The 21,996-nt window shown below is 45.2% G+C and overlaps 1 protein-coding gene and 1 pseudogene across 1 annotated transcript in view; both read left to right on the top strand.

Annotated features, from left to right (window-relative positions):
- Positions 1–21,996, top strand: part of OCA2 (OCA2 melanosomal transmembrane protein) — a 176,413-nt gene that overhangs the window by 144,925 nt on the left and 9,492 nt on the right. The window contains exons 20-23 of the mRNA XM_031451151.2: positions 5,281–5,340; positions 5,968–6,072; positions 12,321–12,414; positions 21,652–21,745. Of these exons, the coding sequence (XP_031307011.2) occupies positions 5,281–5,340; positions 5,968–6,072; positions 12,321–12,414; positions 21,652–21,745 (353 nt within the window). The remainder of the gene's footprint in view (positions 1–5,280; positions 5,341–5,967; positions 6,073–12,320; positions 12,415–21,651; positions 21,746–21,996) is intronic.
- On the top strand, positions 8,197–8,742 carry LOC105102687 (large ribosomal subunit protein uL22-like; annotated as a pseudogene).

Below are 21,996 nucleotides of genomic sequence, written 5' to 3'. Positions count from 1 at the left end.
CCCTTTCTCTCTTTCTTCTCCTTCTGGGACCCTTGTAATGCAAATGTTAGTATGGTTAAACTATCTCTTAAACTGTCATTTTTTTTAAATTCTTTTTTTCTTTTTTCCATTCAGCTTGTGATTTATACTACTCTGACTTCTAGTTCACTGATGTTTCTTTGTATCATTTAATCTACTGTTTATTCCTTCTAGTGTTTTTTTTTTAATTTCATTTTTTTTCCTTTGGCTCTGTTGTTCTTTATATTTTCTCTTTGTTAAACTTCCCAGTGTGTTCAGTCTTCTCATTTATTTTATTATCTTTATGAACATTACCTTGAACTCTTTATTAGGTAGATAGTTTATCTTTGCTTCACTTAGTTATTCTGAGGTTTTATCTTATCTCTTTATTTAAAAAATTCTTATGTCTTCTCATGTTGCCTAATTCTCTGTTAATTTCTATGTATTAAGTAGGTCAGTTACATTTCCTGATCTTAGAGAAGCACCTTATGTAGGAGACATCCTATGGTGCCCCGCAGCATACTCCCCTCTGGTAACTAGAGCTATATGCTCTAAGGGTACCCCAGTGTAGGCTGTGTGGGCCCTTCTGTTCTGATGAGGCCAACTACTGCGGGCATGCTGGTAGGTGGGACTGACTTCTGGCTGGTTGGCTACCAGGTCCTGCCTTGTGAGGTGGCTGCTGGTCCACTGGTGGATTGGGCTTGGTCCAGGGGGCCCTGGGGCTAGTTCTGGCCCACTGGTGGGCAGGGCCATGTCCTAGTGCAGCTGGCTGCAGGGCCAGTGGGGCCTGGAGCTGGTGCCTGCCTGCTAGTGGGTGAGTAAGCCCCTGGCACTAACAGACTAGAAAGAGAACTCCAAGTGGTAGCTGCCATCACCAGTGTCCTCATGGTAGAACAAGTACCCAAGAATGGCTGCTGCCAGCATCGTGTCCCCATGGGGAGTTCCCATTGCCTCCTGCCTCTCCAGGAAGTTCTCTCAGATCAGTAAGTGGGTCTGACCCAGGATCCTTTCAAATCACTGCCTCTTCAGTGGGACTCAGAATATGTCAGATTTTGTGTGTGCCTTTTAAGATTGGAGTGTCTCTTTGCTACAGCCCTTTGGCTCCCCTAAATGCAAGCCCCACTGGACTTCAATGCCAGATAATTTGGGAGCTTGTCTTTCTGGTATGGGAGTCCTGGGCTGGGGAGCCCACTGTCAGGCTCAGATCCCTTGTGTCTTGGGGACAACCTCTCTAATTGTGATTGTCCCCCAGCTTTTGAGTTGCCCATCCAGGGGTGTGGGTCTTTACTGTACCCTTCTACCTGTCTCATGGTTCCTTCTTTATATCTTTAGTTGTAGGAAGTATTTGCTATTAGTCTTCAGGTTGCTCTCATAGATAGTTGCTCTGTGCGGAGTTGTCATATCGGTGTGCTAGTGGGAGGGGTGAGCTCAGGGTCTTCCCACGCTGCCATCTTGGACAAATGTCATTTGTGATCAACTGATTTTAAGTGAAAGTGCCAAAGCAATTCAATAGGGAAAGGAACATGTTTTCAACAAATGATGCTGGATCAACTGGATATATGTATGGAAAATGAAAAGAGTGCTACGGTGGATTTTACTATTTTGTATTTTCACTCCTTTATCAGTTTAGTAATCTCTTTAGTGAAGTTCTCCTTTTCATTGCTAAACTGGGGACTTGTGACTTTTATTCTATCATCCTCTTTCTTCCTATTTATTATTCTCCATTAGCATGTAAATTTTGTCATTCCTTTCCCTCAATTGAATGTTTGTTTTCTATTTTATTATTTTCTGCTCTTACAAGTATTATTTTCTTCTTTTTATCCTTCGGGTTAAATTTGTTTTTCTTTAACTTCTGAAAATGGATGCTTAGCTTTTTGATTTTCATGCTTTATTTTTTCCAATATGGTATTTAAATTTCCATTTGGCATAGATTTAGCTATATCCTGCAAGTTTGGATATGTATTTTGATTGTATTTATTTTTTACTCATTCTGGCTTATTTTTAATTTTTATTGTGATTTCTTGAATCATGTTTATTTTTTCTTAATTAGCCAATTTCTCAAAATGGTTGTGGATGTGTCTTATTGTCCTTGTGGTTCTATTTATGCTTATTTATTTTGAGACTGTGTTATTGGGCATATATAAATTTAGAATTGTTAACTCTTAATGAGGAACAGAAAGTTAGAAAACTTTCATTTATTTTTCTATCCTTTAACTTTCAGATTTTCTCACCTTATGTTTTAGATGTGTCTTTTGCAAATAAGTGTATTTGGGCATAAAATTCAAATTTTTAGTCCAGTATGACAATCTTCATCTTTTTAGTAATATATTTATTCTATTTAAATCTGATGACATTACTGATACATTTGGGTTTAAATCTGCCATCTTTTTGTCTGACCTTGTATATTTTTATTTTCAATCTTTTTTCTTCCTTTATTTGAGTTGATTGAGGATTATGTAAAATTCGATTTCTTGATTTTTGGCAGTTATATCCTCTTTTAGTGGTTTACTCTAGAGATGACAACTTAACATCCTTAACTCATCAAGGGTCAGTGTTAATTGTTAGTTTTACACTCTTCAACTCTAATTTCTTCAAACAAAATTCCTCTACTATATCCTGGACCTGCGGATTCTCATTCCTGCATGTTTGGGGGTGTGTCTAATCTGTTTTGGTTGTTTGTGCCCTCATTCATGTTGCTGGTCTTCTTGTGTTCTTTTTTTTTTTAATTTTGAAAGTATTATTATTTTTTATTTTGGGGGGCGTAATTAGGTTTATTTATGTACTTATTTTAATGGAGGTACTGGAGATTGAACCCAAGACCTCGTGCATGCTAAGCACATACTCTACCACTGAACTGTACCCTCCCCACTTCTTGTATTCTTGATGATGCTAGATTATAATTTTGTTACTTGATTTTAACCTGTGGGACCCTTGAGAGGCTACATTTGAAGTGTGTTCTTCCAGAAACTGCCTGTAACTGCTTCTGCTGGATACCAGGGGATAATTTTTTCAGCCTGTTTCAAGGCTCAGTGTGAGTGTACTTGCTTCAGCTTCCAACCTTACTGCCACTCACACCTCAGTGCTCTGACTTCACTGCTTGGTTGTCATCAAGTTCAAGGCAGTTCCACCTTTCTTTGCACCCAAGTCTGTAGCTCCCAGCTGCAGGAAACCTTTTACATGAGAAGGGGGATTCCTTGGAAAACATTACAATGTCTTGCTAATCCAGTAATGCCCTTAAAGTGTATTCTATCCAGGATCTGTTTATTTGTCTGCAGAAGGGACCTTAAGACCTCCTAGTCCATCTTTTTGGAAGGACTAGTAGCACTGATTTATTGCATTTGCCTAATTTCAGTGGGGCAGGGATGTCAGATCAGCCATAGCAGCGTTTTGAAACCTGCCCCTGCAAGAGGATAATGGTGTTTCATACTGTGAGTTACATCATGTTACACAATCATCTTTTCACTGTATAAACTGAGGAGGAGACAAGTAATGTGCATAATCCTCAACTATACATACATTGTAGTTTGCTCAAGTGTAAAATATATATTGTATGTTTACAACTTGAGGCTTGACTGAATTAGGTGTTGCATAGTTACTTCACTTGCCATTTTATAAAGGAGGGCTTACTAGCTATTTGCATTTTCCTCATATTTTGGCTTTTTTTCCAATTATGAGGTCAGCTTTTTTGAACTGAGTTAGTAGATGCAATGTCCCAGTATTTTGAAGATTTTCTTTCATTTTGTCTTACACTGAATGCCACAGACCATGATTTTTGGGGTAATTATATGACACTAAGTCTATAAATAAATAGTTATCTTTAGGCACACAAAGTGTGCACAGAATACTGTGTGTGTATGTTTGTATGAATGTGTGTGTGTGTGTGTGTAAATATACTCACATGTATAGCCATCTCTATTTGATATCTAGCAAAAAGTTTTGATCTTGTTTAGACCTCTGACTTTTCTTTCAATCAATATATATAACAAAAAATACATATAATATATATAACAAAATATATAACAATTTTTGCCTTACATTCAATGTTTTTTGCAAATTAAAAATTTTTATTGTAGTAAAATTTGGATTACTATAAATCAGTGATTCTTAACACTGATTTACAGTGATTTTGTAGTGATACTGGCACTGTCTGGAGACATTTTGGTTGTCACACTGGGTTAAAGGGAGATGCCACTGGCATCTGGTGTGTAGAGGCCAGGGATGCTGCTGGACATTCCACAATGCACCAGACAGCTCCCCAAACAAAGAATGATCCAGTTCCGTCTGCAGTGCTGAGATTGAGAAACTGCTCTAAATAGATTTATATTTATGATTCAGTTGATTTAATAGCAACCTTGATTGGTAACTGTGATTGAAGACCCAGCGTGTGGGCGCCATAGGTTTTAAATGAAAGCTAACAAATAGCTCTGGGGAAGTTGTAAGCTTACGCTTAAACATAGTCAGGCTGATGTTTCCAGTATTTACAGTCATCAGCAAGATGACATCACAGCGAAAAGGCCACCACTGAGAGGTGCTCGGCAGCTACGTCACCCCCACGTCTGGTTCCCTGTTGGTGCTTCCTGCCCAGGATCCGTCGTGGACGGCAGAGCATCTCCTGAGCAGAACAGCTCCTGCACTTTTATCTCCTCCGTCTTACCTTCTTTCCTGTCTTTCCCTGGACACGATTTTCTGAATCTGTCTAGTATTATGAAAATAGTTGCATGCTTCAGTTAAATAGACCTTCCCTTCCTTTCTTTGGAAGTTATAAAAACCATACATTTTCCCTTTCTTTCTCTCTCTTACCTCCCCCCTCTTCCTTCCTTCCTTCCTTTCTTTTCCTGTGGGCCCAGAGTGCACCATTTACATTTATTTTTATTTTTCTTAAACTCTGTGAAGTTTCACCTTAAAAAGAAACTTGAAATGCAACTTATTTGAAAGACATTCTACATGGAGAGGGATTTTGCTGTGTACCGGGGAAGAGTTCTCCTAGACACCGATCTTAAAATAAAGAGATGGCCTTCCATTCAAATGTACATTTAATATGGACGTTCACATAAATTAATGAGAAGCTCCTGCCTCTGCTACTGTCTTCTCCACGAATCTTCAATGTGTGTATATGATAGCAAAGTATTTATAGACTGTGTGTTTGACTCAGATCTTTTATAAGAAATGAGAGCCTGGCCCTACCTGTGTTCACTTATTTTCATTGTAAAGATGTGGTTTTTTTTTAAATGTGCATATATTCTTGGTTTTGAACTAATGCTCTTCCTATACCCCTTCTTCTAGGCGTTGGCACATCTCCACTTAATTGAATATGTCGGCGAACAGACTGCTTTGCTAATAAAGGTACACTAAATGCTGCGATATAATGTGCTCCAGCCACTGTTTCTTTGATTTTTATTTTAAAAACATTGGGGCAAGAAGAGATCACATTAATTATGTAAAAAAGTATAGCAAGGGACCTGTTTCAGCCTGCGTCGCCTAGAGATGAAAGGAGATTTTTTTCAAAGAATGTATGATTGGGGGAAGCCTGCAATTTTACTATTAGCTTTTAGTTAGAACCTTTCTAGGAAGGAGAGCAATGGAGAGAGCAGTCTCAGTAAGTGATGCACAGAGGTCCCAGCCCTGGCGCTCTGGCAGGAGCTGAGGTCAGTGTGACCAGTGTGTCACCTGGTGTCCCATCAGGAACAGGGCCACCCCTCTGCCTGCTCCCTCCCAGGAGCTGGTTGGCTGGAGCATGGCTGGGATTCGCTCCTCTCAGTGACCTGCAGACCCTAGCCCAGGCTCCTGGTAGGGGTTGGGAAAGCCCAGGCTGGTCCTGTTTGCATACCTGGGTCTGCCTTATGTGGAAGAGGAAGGAGCGAGAACCCCAAGTCCCTTCCGAGTCTCACCCGTTCTAGCATCAGATTGTCAGTGTGTGGGATCTAGCAATGTGCTAGGATACACAGCCCTGCTCTTATCTGCTCCTTCCAGATGGTCCCAGAAGATCAGCGCCTCGCAGCTGCCATCATCTTGGTGGTCTGGGTCTCGGCCATTGCATCGTCCCTGATTGACAACATCCCCTTCACTGCTACCATGGTGAGTCCTGGTCTCCTCCGGGTGACGAGGGTCCAGCTTTCACCTGGACACAACCTGGGCTCACCCTTCCTTCCAGAGGAAGCAGAGAGCGAGTCCTGTCCCTTTGCTCACTCACAGGTCTAGGGGACAGCTGCAGGGGAGCCCAGACAGCAGCTGGGAGCGAAGGGCCTACAGCTGTGGTGGGCAGTGAATTTGGGGTGGCTGGTTGTTTCAGGGTCAGTCTGACTGGGAGCTGCTGCCTCTCACAAAAAAGATAGTCTTTCATTTTTTTTAAAAAAGAAAATTGGAAGATGCCAAAGACAGAGGCTGGCTGAATGTGTTCATCTCTTATTCCCTACAAATGCAAAAGCTGTTCTAGCTGGCGTGTGTACCGGTGAAGAGTGTGTGGCTTCTGGTGCTTGGCTGGGTAGGACTTTGAATTTTCTGTGTGGTCTTGACCCAAGCTGAGAACAGAGGTCCAGCTAGAGGCCTTTTACAGGGCTGCTGACCCCTGTTCCTGCTGTGTCTTCTGACATCACGGATTGCTCAGCTGAGGGCAGAATTGTGAATCCCAGGTGGGAACAGGAACCTGGGGTCCTGTCACAGCACCTGAGGTCTCCCATGTGCTGAGCATGCGTGAACACCTCTCCCGACTGGATTCTGGACAGAGCAGTCTTCTTTCTTGTTCTTGTGAACTTCTGGGCCACTCCTCTCCCATAGGACCTTCGGGTGACTTGGACTCTGTGTCACCACACATTGCCCCGAGTCACAGCACCCGCTGGGTTGACACTCCAGTTTCCTAGCCATTGTTCTTCTGTGGTCTGGATTTGGTAATTCTGGGTTAATTCTGTGGCTGTGATTATTTCTGCATGAAATCCAGAGTTAGAGAAGTCACCTGGCTGTCGTTGAATGTACTGGTTTCAGCTCAGTGGACACTATCATTACTGTTGCCCTGCAGAGGGCCACGGGCAGAAGACCTCTCAGACAGGCTAAAACAGCAGGGTCCTGGGCTTCTGGGATGCCAGGTCAGCTTGTGTGTGAATCGCTTTCTCAGTTGAAATGGACTCTAGAGAAGACCCTGTGCATCTGAACCCAGTGTGACCGCAGCCCATAGGGTTCCAGCAGCAAATCTTCATCTGAGCTCCCTCAGGGCCCCGTGAGCTCACAGCAGATACACACTCTGTCTTCTGCGGGGCTTTTAGGTTTCAGGACCCACACCCTCTTGTGGACTGAATGAGGTGGTCCCTGTTGTTGAAAATTCAGTTTCCTCTATTTAAAAAAAAAAAAATGGCAGTTTTGATATTTTTATTCCCCCAATTGTAATAGTTACTTAAAATTTAAATCAAAAAAATACATCAGGGTAAAGAAGATGTGGTATATTTATTCAATGGAATGGTAGTCAGCCATAAAAAATGACAACATAGTGCCATTTGCAGCAACATGGATGCTCCTGGAGAATGTCAATCTAATTAAGCCAGAAAGAGAAAGGAAAATACCATATGAGATCGCTCATATGTGGAATCTAAAAAAATAAAAAGAAAGAAAGAAAAGAAAAAGACACATGAACATAAATACAAAACAGAAACAGACTCACAGACACAGAATACAAACCTGTGCTTGCCAGGGGGGAGGAGGGTGGGAAGGGACAGGCTGGGAGTTTGAAATTTGTAGATACTGACAGGTATGTATAGAATAGATAAACAAGATTACACTGCACAGGGAAATGTATTCAAGATCTGTGGTAGCTCACAGTGAAAAAGAACGTGACAATGAATATATGTATGCTCATGTATAACTGAAAAATTGTGCTCTACACTGGAATTTGACACAACATTGTAAACTGACTATAACTCAATAAAATAAAAATTTAAAAAATACCTCAAGGGCATCATAGAGGAAAAGTGTAACAAATATCTCTATACTTACCACCCAGAATGAGGAAAATCAAACATTTTATTCCCTTTGCCTCAGGTTTTCTTGTTTGTTTTGTTTTAAGAAATAAAACATCATAGATGGTTTTACATTCTGTGCTCCTTCCCTCAGCCCCAGCACCATTCCATCCTTCTGTCTCCTGAGGGAACTACCCTCATAAATCTGGGGCAGGTTCTTCCTTTTCTGGTAAGTGGCCTGAGATCACCTCTAAAAATGGCTCACTATTCACCTGACCCAGAAAACCCCATAAAATCATGCCAATCAAGAGATTCAGATCTTCCTGTTCACTTTAAGAACACTCATGAGACTACCCAGGCCATTAAGGGTATGCATATCTGAAAAGCCACTAAGTATCCGAAGGCTGTCACTTTACAGAAGCAACATGGGCCAGTCTGTTGTTACACTGGTGGGGTTGGCAGGTGCGCCCAGGCCAAACAGTGGGGCTGGACGCAGGGTCAACGGCCCAAAAAGAGTGCTGAATTTTTACTGCATGTGCTCAAAAATGAAAAGAGTGATGCTGAACTTAAGGGCTTAGATGTAGATTCTCTGGTCACTGAGCACATCCAGGTAAACAAAGCTCCCAGGTTGCGGCGCAGGACTTACAGAGCTCCTGGTTGGATCAGCCCTTACACTAGCTCTCCCTGCCGCATTGAGATGATCCTCGCTGAAAAAGAGCAGATTGTTCCTACACCAGAAGAGGAGGTTGCACAGAAGAAAAAGATATCCCAGAAGAGACAAAAACTTACGGCCTGGGAATAAGTTCAGAAAAAGTAAAAGCAAATAAAAGTAAAGAAAAAAAATCTGGGGCACATCATGATGCAAGGGACTAAGAGAAGGATCTTGCTTTATGTGGGTCAACAGGGGATGAAAACCACATCCTGAGAGGCCAGAGCAGCAGCTGCACGCAGCCCACCGGTCTCTGCCGCCTGACTTCACCACGTCGGCGCGTGGTGTGCATGTGCGTCAGAGGAGAGCGTAGACGTTTCTGCCTTATTCTGGAAGTGGCACCCAAACTGGCCCGTCACGGTCCTTGGGTGGGAAGTGGGCACGTGGCCCTGCCCCAGTGCAGCGGGCTGGGACGTGTGCGGGGCAGAGCTGGGTGGGCACTGAGGTCTGTGCCACCATCCCTCGCTCTCTCCTCCCTCCTTTTCACTGGGCTTGTCTTTTCACCACTTCTTTCTCATTTAATTGGGGTCATCAGGGGATGTGGGCTGTAGGGTTTCATACTCAAGACACCCCCGAAGCGCCCTTTGACCCAGCACACGGCCACTCTGCCCCGCATGCGAGTGGAGTTCTGCACGTGCCCACGGGCACAAAGCACAGGCACCGTGTTGTCAGAACCTCATGTAAACTCACTCGCATCAGTCAGTCCTGCTGGAGCAGATCGCTTTACAGATTTGTGCATTTCAACCCAGAGTTGAGCCCACTTTTGCTGACACTCTGCTGGAGGATTAGGCTGTGTCTCTTCTGCATGGCGGTTTTGTAAGATCTCTCTTCATTCTGCTCTGAGCCTCTTGCCTTGTTTATCTTTTCCCAATCCTTTATTTTCAGTCTTTTTGAAGTTTGTTTTTGAAATCCCGTTTTAGCTGGCTTTTAGTTTTAAAAGCCATATGCAAGATAGATTTTTAAAATTCCAAGCAGACCATCTGTTTTTTTAAGAGAATCATTTAGCATGTTTAAATGTATTGTGTTGACTGAGGGGCTTGAGTTTATTTCTACTGTTTTATTGTGCTTTTGCATTGATTATGCTTTTTCTTTGCTGATCCCTTTTTTCCCCCTGTCATTTCCCGATTTCTCTTGCATTGATTAACTGGTGTGGAAATATTTCAACATTTTAACAAAATTTCCATTTAGGGAAATCACTTTGATGTCTGCCCACCTCTCCTTCTTTTCTCTTCTTCCATCTGCAGTTGACTGGGAGCTATGGGAGTGTTACCGAGTCCAAACTCGTTCTGCTCGCTGCATGACAAGCCAATAAATCGGGAGACAGTGTTAGGACAAGGAATAGCAACTTTATTCGGAAAGCCAGCAGACCGAGAGGATGGCAGACTAATGTCTTTGAGAGCCATCCTGCTCCAGTCAGAATACAGGCCCCTTGTATACAAAAACAAAAACAGAAACGAAAGAAACAGGGGAGGGGGTGTGGTTGGTTGTTGCAAACTTCTTGGTGTAGGAATTCTTTGTTCCTGCAGCTGTCCACGTGGTCGTGGTGCTCCTGGGAAACCTCCAACAAAACAACTGTTATTTACTCTCTGTTCTGCAACTTTGTTATCTTTACGTGAGTGCAGCGCTAGCAAGACTAAGCCTAGAAAACGGGGCACAGTGGTTAAAGCCAAAGGAACAGATTTAATAGGGAGTCAGATTTGTTCTCTTCTATTACACAAGGAGCAGCAGTACTTCCTGGGACTTACTCTTGTCACAGCTAAACCTACAGCCCCAGAGCGGCTTGCAGTAACGTGGGGGTGCTTCTGTTTAGTTCACCCACCTTCCACTGGTCAAGCAAGCCCCTGGCCAAGCCCGAGTCAACGGGGTGGATGGTGGCGAAGTGCATCTGTCTGTTTCACCTGGGGCCACTGCAGAGGGCACGCAAGTGAAGTCCCATTGCAGGAATAAAGGGCTGGGGAGTCATCTAATCTTCCCAAATGAGCTTTTGTGACATCAGGAGACCTGGTGTCCAGCAGAGTGTGGCTCTTTGTTTCCTAATTGTGTCCAGCAAATGAAATCACATCACATGTCATTTACATAACTCCATATCGTTTTTAGCTTTCTGTCTGCAATCTGCGATGGTCCTTTACATATGGGTTACTCTTGAAGCCCTCCTCCCCCTGATTTTTAAAGAGGTTCACACAAGGCAAGTGCCTGGAGGCAGCAAGTCCAGGGGGTCCCTCCTTAACCTCTCATGGGTTGCCCCGAGATGCCTAGCAGTGATCACGTGGCGGAAGAATGCTGGAAGCAGGCCCAGTACCTATGGCCTCTTCTGTTCCTCATTGGCAACAGGAGCTACAAGGGGGCCCATTTTTGGAACACAAATTTCTCGCAGAAACGTCATGACTGCTAGGTGTTTTATCGATTACTACAATGTGAAATTTACCTCTGTCAGAATGATGCACTGAATGGTGTCATGATTTATGAGAGAATACTACTTTTTTATTTTATTTTATTGAGTTATAGTCAATTTACAATTTTGTGTCAATTTCCAATGTAGAGCACAATTATTCAGTTATACATGAACATACATATATTCATTGTCGCATTCTTTTTCACCATGAGCTACTACAAGATCTTGTATATATTTCCCTGTTCTATGCAGTATAATCTTGTTTATCTATTCTGCATTTTGAAATCCCAGTCTGTCCCTTCCCACCCCTTGCCCCCTTGGCAACCACAAGTTTGTATTCTGTGTCTGTGAGTCTGTTTCTGTTTGGTGTTTATGTTCATCTGTCTTTTTCTTTTTCTTTTCTTTTCTTTTCTTTTCTTTTCTTTTCTTTTCTTTTCTTTTCTTTTCTTTCTTTCTTTCTTTCTTTCTTTCTTTCTTTCTTTTTCTTTCTTTCTCTTTCTTTCTTTCTTTCTTTCTTTCTTTCTTTCTTTCTTTCTTCCTTCCTTCCTTCCTTCCTTCCTTCCTTCCTTCCTTCCTTCCTTCCTTGATTCCACATATGAGTGATCTCGTATGGTATTCTTCTTTCTCTTTTTGCCTTACGTCACTTAGGAGAATGCTACTTCTTAGTTGTTGAATCTGATGCCTGTTGCATCTCAAACATCAGCAGATGTGGGATGACGACACAGAGGGCACTGGTGAGAAATGGCTTAGCATCAGTTTACCTGCATGCAGTTTGGAATCAGAACCACGTTCAAGTCTGGCTTGGCCACATACAAGACCTATGTCTCTCCATGCATCCATGTCCTCATCTGTCAGTTGAGGGGTAACAAACACACCTGCAGGATGTTTGAGGATTACATAACGTGATGTATGCATGGAGTTAGTGTAGGACTTGGTCCACTGCAGGGCTGATAAATATGGGTTAGATATTTATTTATGGTCCCAGGCACTATGTGAGATTCTATGTGACTTCACCCCATTTAGGATCCACAGCAGCAGCCAGGGGCAGCTGAAGAGAGTGAGACCCAGTTGGTCATGTGATTGGAAACAAAGACTTACTGATGGGCTCAGACTCAAGGTCTTGTGGTTTCCAAAGTTCACTTTGGTTTCCCTTTGAGCATCCTATGCTCCATACAGTTGGACTGCTGAAAAAGTGGTTTGGATTTTGCAAGTTGGTCAGAGAATGGGCAGCTCCCCTGGGCTTTCATGGACATGATGTCAGTGTCCTTTTCCTCCACAGATTCCTGTGCTCCTGAACTTGAGCCAAGACCCCGAGGTCAGCCTGCCTGCACCACCGCTCATGTATGCCCTGGCCCTTGGCGCCTGCCTAGGAGGTAAGGGGGTGCTAATGCCCTGAGGGAGGACCCCCTGACACTCTGGTGAGCCTTAAGTGATGACTAATCGCACGTCAAATTGAAAGAGAGTAAAAATAGTCCAGATGATTTCCTGAGTGGAAACACATCTTCACCTTTGAGTGGAGCAGCTAACAATTTCTACTCAGTTCCTCTGTAAAGCCTGTCACTTCCCACGCTCTGCAGAACTGCCCGACATTCTAAACCCACAGCCAGAGGATGATCATTCTTGATGTCTCCAAGTTAACGTGCTCCCACACTGCGTGCGGTGGTGGCTTATACTTCAAAAGAGATTTTGAATCAGAAGCCATCCTCCGGGGCACTTTCTTACTCCCTTTTTAAGGAGTGTCTTTTGGGGGAGGTGGTGTGAAGTGATGAATGGGTGAGCTAAAAAATAGAGACTCTAGCCTAGAGTAAGAAGAAAGATAAAAAAAAAAAATGGCTTTTTTGACAAGGGGAGTGTATTGTCTTTGGGAGACATTGAAAAGTTAGCCAGAGAAATTGTCAGGAGAGACTAACTTCTGGTGAATAAACACAACGGCTTTGGATGTGATTGTCTTTGGAGGGAGCTGCATTAGAGTCCTTCTCACTTAAGGGGGCCTAATAACCTTTGGGAACACAAGAGGATTGTGAAGAATCTTAGATAAACACACTAGATACCAATTTTTTTCATTAAAAAAACTTTTTTAATGGAGGTACTGGTGCTTGAACCCAGGATCTCATGCATGTTAATTAAGCATGTGCTCTACTGCTGAGCTTCTTCCCTCCCCACTGCGAGCTGCCTTTAAAGGTTTTATTTTTACATCCAGGTGTGCTTAGATAATCTAGCTTTCTTTGTTCTTTGTTTGATCTCTGACTATTAAATCATTAAGTTTCTTTGTAGCTTATCTTTGTAAAGGGAGAGATTAATGTCAATCAGTGAAGTTGCTATGATTTCTGGAGACAGTTAATTCACCTAACTCAGCAGCTGAGGCCTCAAGTTCTGAGTGCGGACTTGTTAAAATGGCTCCCGTCTAAGACCACCCCCAGGAAAAGCAATAATTGTGTTCACAGCCACATTTAACATCAGTGGTGGAAACAGAATCCAAAGACATCTGGAAGTGTGTCCTCTGTGTGGAGTTTTGTTCATTAAACCTTGCTGAGCATCTTCTGTACCCTGACATTGTCTTCCCGAGTAAGGAGATAATCACTTAAGATTAGAACATAAATGGATGCTCTCATGGCCATGTGCACCGAATGCGCAGGGAACACTGGTGAGACTGGAGGAAAGTCAGGAATGGCTCTCCAGAGAGGTAATTTCTGAGCTGGGTCGCAAAGGATAAGAAGCCTCCTGGGCTAGTTCTGATTCCCCTAGAACACGGAGAATAAATGTGGAGGGGATTATCAAGGAGAGAAGTTAACATGGACCATTTACATAACCGAAACTAGGATTAAACATTTGTTACCTGAGCCCCTTTCGGAAGCAGGAGTGTAGCTGTAACAAGCAATGAAGGTGTTAATCTGTGGGATCTTTTTAACCCACTAGCCCTGGTCATTGAGTGGTACCTTTTCCTGGTATGGCAGATGCTCAGTTCTGCTGGTTATTAACTATACATTTATTCTGTTGGAGGATCTTCTCTCATTAACTCAGAGTTTGACATTTTAAAAAATTGTGGTAAAATATACATAGTGTAGAGTTTACGATTTTAAACTCATGTACAGTACAGTGACCTCAAGTGCATTCATATTATGCCGTCATCACCACTATCATCTCCAGAACTTACTCATCATCCTTAACTGAACCTTTATACCCATTAAACTGTACCTACCCATTCCCACTGGGTTTAGCATTTTGAAGATCAACTTTTTTAAACTGAAGTATAGTCAGTTATAATGTGTCAATTTCTGGTGTACAGCATGTTTCACTTCACTTTGAAGTGAAGTTTTCATTTCGCTTGAGAAACGTCATTTGTTCTATAAATTGGTGTGATTCACTAAACAGTTTGAAAGTAAGTCTTTCCTAGTCGCATCTCAATATCTTTTGGCTGCTCTTTTTACTAAGAGCTAAGAACTATTCAAATAAGTCTTCAGAAAAACCTGCCTTAGCCTGGGTTTCCTAGAAAGCAGAAGTTGAGGCAAGTTTGTGAGCTGAAGCTTTACTGGGATGTGCAAGCCTAGGACAGGAAGACTGAGGGAGGAAGCGAGGTCAGGCGGTGAAGGAGAGAAAGCGAACACATGGTGCATTACTGAGCTAGGAACAGCTTCAAAAGAAATCCAAGCCAGTTTTTAGTTATGTGGTACATTTTCTAGGCGGTTCCCATAGGACATTATGCCTTGGAAGAGGAGGAGGAAAGAGAGGTTTGCCTGTCAGTTCCACACTGTCCTCTGCCATCGGTCAAAGTTTGCTTTAGGTGACTTCTGAATCTGTGAGGAAATGTAAAGTTGCAGGAGACCATTGCTCCCAGCACAAGGGAGAACAAACAACATGAGCTACAAAATTACAATTTTCAAAAGCCATCAGAATGCTGAAGATGCAAAGGAAGTAAATTCCAGAGAGTGATAAGCCCTTCATAAGGGAGAGGAGAACACGGGCGCTGTCCTCTCTGGCTGACGGTGCCAGGAGGCCGAGTGAGACCTCTCAGTGTCTGTCCTGAGTGTGCAGTGAAGCTGGGGACGCGGAGGCAGCCATGAAGCTTCGGAGACATGCTGGGCCTTTGCAGACCCCATGTAGTCAGCGGGACAGACAGCCAGGACAGAACTTCAGAACACAGAGACTCCTCCACAATCAACAGGTCGTAAACCTGTTAGAAAATCGATGACTTGGCTCGATAGCCAGAGACCCAGAATCTTCCTGTGCTCAGTATCTCTGTTTCAGAGAACTCTTCATCCCGCTTTCGGACCATCTGCAGCTAATGGCAAATTGAATCCAACTCTAAGGGTACCCAAGCCAGGTCCAGCTCAGCAACAGATCAGATTGGCCTCATGCCCTGTGCGGACAGCCTGGCCCAAGTGAGGACGCCCTTTTCAGCACGTGCATGTGTCTGAGCGTATGTGTCAATATCCTGTTTCAGTCTCTGCAGTTCCTCGCGTAAAACGTCCGACATCCCATTACCTTGATAAAGGGCAGCTGCAGAATCCTACAGCCGACATCAGCCTCACTGCTGAAAGGCTGAATGTTTGTCCCGTGAGATTGGGAACAAGGCGAGGATGTTTGTTCTCATGTCTCTTATTCACCATAGTTCTAGAGCAGTCAGAGGGGAAAGGAAACGAAAGGTATACAGATTAGAAAGGAAGAAATAAAACTGTTCCCAGGAATGTTGATATATCCTCCATTTGTATATTTTAAAATACTCTTGTATATATACCAAACAAATCTTACTATGATTTTGGTAGAAATTGCATTAAACTTAAATATTCATTTGGGGACAGTTGACATCTTTACTGTGTGGAGTCTTCCAATGCATGAACATGGTATGTCTTTCCATTTATTTGGATCTTTGGATTTATTTGTATCAAACAAACAGATGACATGATTGTCTTTGTAGATCCCAAGTAATCTATAAAAAAAAACAACCCCACAGAAAACCATATAACTAATTTGTGAGGTCAGCAAGGTCACAGGATATATGCTAGACATTTTAAAAATCAATTTTAGCAGTGAACACATGGATACTACAATTAAACATACAATACTGTTTATAATTACTCAACAAATTACACACTGAAGTTGAAAATTAAAACATGCTGATGAAAGCAAGCAGTGAAGCTCTCTGTACTCCCTGTACCTGGATATCTGTTTCCTTCATTAAGTTTGGACATTTTCAGCCATAACTTCTTCAGATACATTTCTATTCCCTTACTCTTTCCTCTCCTTCCGGAGCCCTTATTATGTGTAAGTTGGCACACTTTATATTACCCCATAACTCTCTTACGTTTCTTTCATATTTTTAATTTGTCTTTCTGTCTGCTGTTCTGATGGAGTGACTTCCATTATTCTTTCTTCCAGATCACTGATTTGTTCTTCTGCATTATTTACTCTGCTATTGATTGCCTGTAGCTTGGCTTTTATCTTGGCAACTGAGTTACTTAATTTTGAATAGTTAGTCTTTATAGTTTCTACTTCCTTGTTAACGGTGACCTACATTTCAATCAATACTCTTTCTTAATTCAGTTAGCACTTTATTACCAACATTTTGAACTCAGTATCTGGTAGACAATTATCTCTGTTTCATTATTCATTTTTCCAGGGTAATTTCTCTTCCTCTTCCAATTGGGAGATCATCTGCATTTTCATTTTAACTTAACTTTTTCTGTCTCCATGAATTTAGGTGAAACAGTTCTCTATTGTGGTCTTGAAGCGGTTTTTTTTTTTTTTTCTGAGTTATAGTCAGTTTACAGTGTATCAATTTCTGGTGTGCAGCACAATTCTTCAGTCATACATAAATATACATATATTCATTTTCATATTCTCTTTCACTGTGAGCTACTACAAGATCTTGAATATATTTCCCTGCGCTATGCAGTATAAACTTGTTTTATCTATTTTATACATACCTGTCAGTATTTGCAAATGTGGGTGTATCCCTTTGTAGACCCTAGAAGTCCAATATTTTTGGTGCGAGGCCTGTTTTTGGTATGGATGCTTGCCTCATCTTTCCACAGAGTTTGCTGGTTCTTATCCCCTTGATAGGGCTTGTGATTGGTGTGGGGGTGACCAGGCCCTGTGCTGTACTGGGCCGCCGCTGGCTGTCACCGCCCTGTTGGGGGGCAGGGCCTGCTCCTCAGTTTGGAGTAGTGGCTATGAGGGTTGGGTTCAATAAGGCCTTGTTACCCTTAAGTGTGTGCTCTGTTCTCAAGGAGGTGAGCACCGAAGCAAGGAGGCCTGCGTGGTCACGGTGAACCTACGTGCCACCTGTTCGACATCCACGGTTCTGCCCAGAAGCAGCTCAGGGTCTCACCCCTTTCTCCATTGTGTATGTCCCAGACCTGGTGCCAGACTGTCGCTGGGGGCAGCGGGGTGTTTTGGCTGCAGGAACTGACGTGGTCGTGCTGCCGCCCGGGACCGAGGCCGCCCCTGTGGCAGGGCTCCTCCAGCTCCTCTGCCCCAGATCCGGCCCCAGGCTGCGCTGTGAGGCAGCCGGCGCTAGGGCACGCCCACTGGGAAAGGGCTGGCTGTGTCCTCCTCCCCCGGGGGCTGTCCACTGGAGATGAGAGATTCTGGGTCGCCACCCATCATCTCGGGTGTGTGGCAGCAATGTCTGCTGGTGCCAGGCCCATGCTTGCACCCGCCTCTGCCATGGGCAAGCTCACAAAGCCTGCCGCCACCAGAGCCTTGCCCTGCTGGCAGCCACACCGAGGACGGTGCTCCTTTGGGGACCTATGCGCGCTGATAATGGGGCTCCTATGGCAGACCTGTGCCCAACTCTGCATCCACTAATGATGGGCTCTGGGCTACACTCTAGGCCCTCTGTGCTGTCCTCATGCAGCTAGACCATGTCCTCTCCCAGAACCTACCCACTGAAGCCCGAGTTTCAGTGACTGGCTCCTGCCTATTAGCAGCCCTGCCCCCAGTGCCGGTTTCTGGCTTGGAAGTGCAGTGAGGCGGGATTTGTCAGCACTGGTCTCTCTCTGCCCTGATTGTTAGCAACCTCCTTGCAAGGAGAGTTCAGGCCCCTCCAGTCCCTCTGTGTGTGCTGGCAGCCCTCTCTCAGAAGGCACGCGGAGCTCCCAGGGCAAGGGGCCACCCGTGTGGACCTCCCTCTCTCACAGCGCCCTCCCAGGGTGCTAGTCCCCTCCCAGTACCTTGTTTTTTTTTTGGTCCTACTGGAGTACATGGGACCTTACCTCTTTGCTTGTATAATAAATCTTCTGCCAGCTTTCAGCTGATTTTCTATAAGAATTGTTCCACGTGTTGATGTATTTTTGATGTGTTTTTGAAGGGCAAGGGAGCTCCACATCTTCCTACTCCGGAATCTTGATTGGTAGCCGAAAGGAGTGTTTTTCCAGTCATTAATCCCTGATAGGAGGGAAGGAGGGGGTTGCCTTTTTAGAGCTCACATGTGAACGTGACCCTGGATCACGTGTGAAGGCCTCTCTTGTCCAGAAGCAGAGCTCTCCATGTTAAGTCTTGTAAACCTGTTAGAAAAATCGGGGTGGCAGAGCAGGCCCGGCCCGACTGCTGAAGTGTGTGTTCTGCGGTGGAGGCCAGCGGGGCAGGGTCCTCTGAGGAGCGTGGCCTTCCTGTAGTAACAGACTCATCAGGCCCTGGGAAATAACCCCCAGGCAGGATGGTTCTGCAAGAGTGTAGACTCTTGCCTAGAGCAAGGGTCAGCTGGCTGGCAGGGTGATGGGATGGGGCATCGGTGTGTCAGCTCCTAGCTGGGGCCAGCATCGCCACCTGCTTGGGGGCCCCCAGACGCTCCGCACAACTGCCTACAGGATGGCTTCAGGCTTGCATCATGAAGCCCGAGTCCCGCCCTCTCTGATCTTCCTCTGGAGTCACAGTGTCTGGCTGGCGTCCTGGCCCCACCACTTCCCAACCCCGACAACTCAGCATGTTACCTCTCTGTTCCTCAGTTTCTTCGTGGGGACACTGGGGGCCTCGAGAGTCATGGCAAAGATGAGATGATAAAGGCCCTTCAGGTCCTTAGATGCTTCTGGCCCCAAGGGGATACTAGCAGACATCTGGTCTTTTCCTTTTCAACTCCTTCTCCAGGAGAACTCACCCCTCACCCAGGCCTGTGCGTTCCTTCATCTCATTCTCCTTGGAGACTCCTAAGTCACTTTGTCACCCATGGCTTCCTTGGGGCTGCCCTGCCTGGCCACAGCCCCGATGAGCCAGCCCCCTGAGCACTTGCCCTCTGCCTCTCTGATCTCATGCCCACTGCATGTCTCCCACCTGGTGTCACATCCTGTCTCCCCACTAACAGGCTCCCTGGGAAACCCGGGGGGACGTGAGCTGATTTCCGTGGAGAGTGGCTTCTTGGGGTGGGAGGGAGAGCCTGCTGAGGGTTGGGAAGTTAGAAAGAAGCTAATGGAAATCTGGGTGTCGGGGAGCAGGTGGGATAAAGGCCAGTCTCCGAACTGAGATGGAAATCCAAGTCAGTGCTGGCCATAACGAATAGACAAGCTTAGGGGATTTGTTATCTTACAAGTTCTTGCCTTCCGGGTAAGGGTGGTTCAGGTGGGTCCTGCTTAGGGTCTCGCGAGGCCGTGATCGAAATGTCTGCAAGCTACGCCCCTCCTGGTAGCTCTGGGGATGTCTGCTCCCAGGCTAACTCAGGTGTTGGCAGAATCCAGCTCCTTGCAGCCCCAGCTGGCTGTCAGCTGAGGCTGCCCTGAGCTCCTTAGAGGCCTGTCTGGTACATCTCAAACCAGCACTAGTGTGTGGAATCCTGCTCATGGCGGGATGACCCCCGGACCCCTCCAGCCTGCCTCCGCGGGGTCTCTCCCACCTGCCCTTTGCTGCAGCCCCAGGGGGCCCCCAGGATCCCTCCTGCTCTCCCTCTGAGGCTTCTGTTCTGCTTCTGTTCTGCTTCCAGAACTGGAGACAGTTCTCTACTTTTAAGGGTTCATGTGATTCCATTGGGTCCCCTCGGATAAGTCAGGGTAGTGCCCACCTCAAGGTCTGTAGCCTGAATGACCTGTATGTAGTCCTTTTGGCCGTACGTGGTAGCATAATGACACAGCACGGCTCCTGAGGACCAAGGTGCGGCCTCTCTGTGGGGTAGGAGGTGCGCATCCATCATCCTACCACCTGGAGCAGCCAGTATCATCTATAGCCTGGTCTGTCCCCCAGCCAGGCTCTGTGCTTCCGTTGTCACCGCCCTGAAGTCTGTCGTACACAGCAACTCGTGTGTTGGCCTGTCACGCACCCCCCCCCCCCCGGTATGGGGCAGCTGTCCTTCTGCCCTTGGTGATGGGGTTGCTCCCTCTGCCCTCCCACTGCCCTCCCACCTCCATCGCACCCTTCCTAAAACGCTGGGTGGGGCCGTGCACTTGAACTACAGTGAGGAACAGGGGTGTTGTCACAGAATGGGACACCAGGAGCACAGTGACCACAGGCAGATCGGGGCTGACCTCGAGGAGGCAGGTCCTGCCCAAGGCGTGGGCTCGGTGGTCTTCGGTGGTCTGGAGAGACCCTGTAGGTTTTTTATTGCACTCTTAAGATCCAAAATCTTATACTTTGGACACATCAAATATATTTCATCCTTAGAGCAAGTGTATAAATGGGCTATGTCAAAGGTTTTCACTGACAGCCCAGTCTAACCCTTACATGGAGTAAAGGTGGAGGGGGTGAGATGAGGCTCTTTGCGAGCCTTCGCGCTGGCAGCCTGGCCGTGTTTCAGGACAGTGGGAGGGCGATGTGGGGGCAGCTGCATTTCACCAGCTTCCTTGGTCCTCCTCCGCCTGCTCTGGTGTCCAGTCTCAGAAAGGCCACTCCCTCGGGCCCCTCCGTTGTCAGCAGCTCCAGACTTGTGCCTCCCAGTTCACAGTCCCCAGTGATTCACGCACAACTGTCAGAACTGAACTAACTGGGCTGAGCCGGAGTTGTGCACCCAGCCCTGAGCACGGACCTCTGCCACTGGGGACAGGCGATGCAGATGGCTCGACCAAGTAAATTCACCCTTCCCTGAGCTGGTCACTGTGTCGGGCGCTGGGCTTGGCCCCCATCCCTCAATGTGAGGCCACCCTCGTGTACACACTCTCCCTGCAGATCCTGCCTGCTGTCACAAAGGGCCACCCAGAAAGGCATTTTATAGCCTTGTTTACATCCATCGTTCCACCCACACTAAGGGTTTCCTGGTATATGTCCAGGTCCGGAGTCCCAAGCAAGGTGGTTCTCGTCTGAGATTCCATTGCTTTGAAGACGCACGTTCTCTCCTGTGGATGTTGGCCCGACTTGCGTTTTCCTTTAAAAGATGTATGCCACCACGTCCCACGGTGATTTGCCAATTCTCCTTACCATTTCCTCTTTCCTATCCCATACGACAGCAGCAGCCCTATACGTAAATAAATTTACTATATTTGCAAGCGGTGAATTAATTTTTTGGTTGCCAGTGGGTTTTTGTTTGTTTGTTTTCTGCAGATATTTGCATAGCAATCACTTTGGCAGTGCCTGTAAAGTAATCATCAAATCAAAAGCACGTAATGAGCCAGATATTTTAGAACAAAAGAGAACAGAAGCCTACCACCAAGATACACTGAGATTTTGCTCTACTTTTTGAATTTTGATTCCAGGCAACGGGACACTGATTGGAGCATCAGCCAACGTGGTTTGTGCCGGAATTGCAGAGCAGCATGGGTATGGATTCTCTTTCATGGAATTTTTCAGGTACTTTGAAAACTCATTGAAAATTTCTGTTTATGTCCCTAAGTTTACTTAATTAAAGAAACCCAACAATACATGCTGTTAAGCACTAAGATGAGAAAATGTTTTCATAATTAGAGAGTAATTAGGTTTTTTTAAAATAGACTTTGTTCTTTTAGAGCAGTTTCAGGTTCACAGCAGAATTGAGCAGAGAATACAGAGTTCGCACATAGCCCTCCCCACCCACACACGTGTACTCCCCTCCCCTCAACACC

The sequence above is a fragment of the Camelus dromedarius genome, chromosome 4, assembly GCF_036321535.1.
Source record: "Camelus dromedarius isolate mCamDro1 chromosome 4, mCamDro1.pat, whole genome shotgun sequence".
Taxonomy (NCBI): Eukaryota; Metazoa; Chordata; class Mammalia; order Artiodactyla; family Camelidae; genus Camelus; species Camelus dromedarius.
Note: the sequence above shows the minus strand (reverse complement) of the source record. Positions and strands in the feature narration are given on the sequence as shown.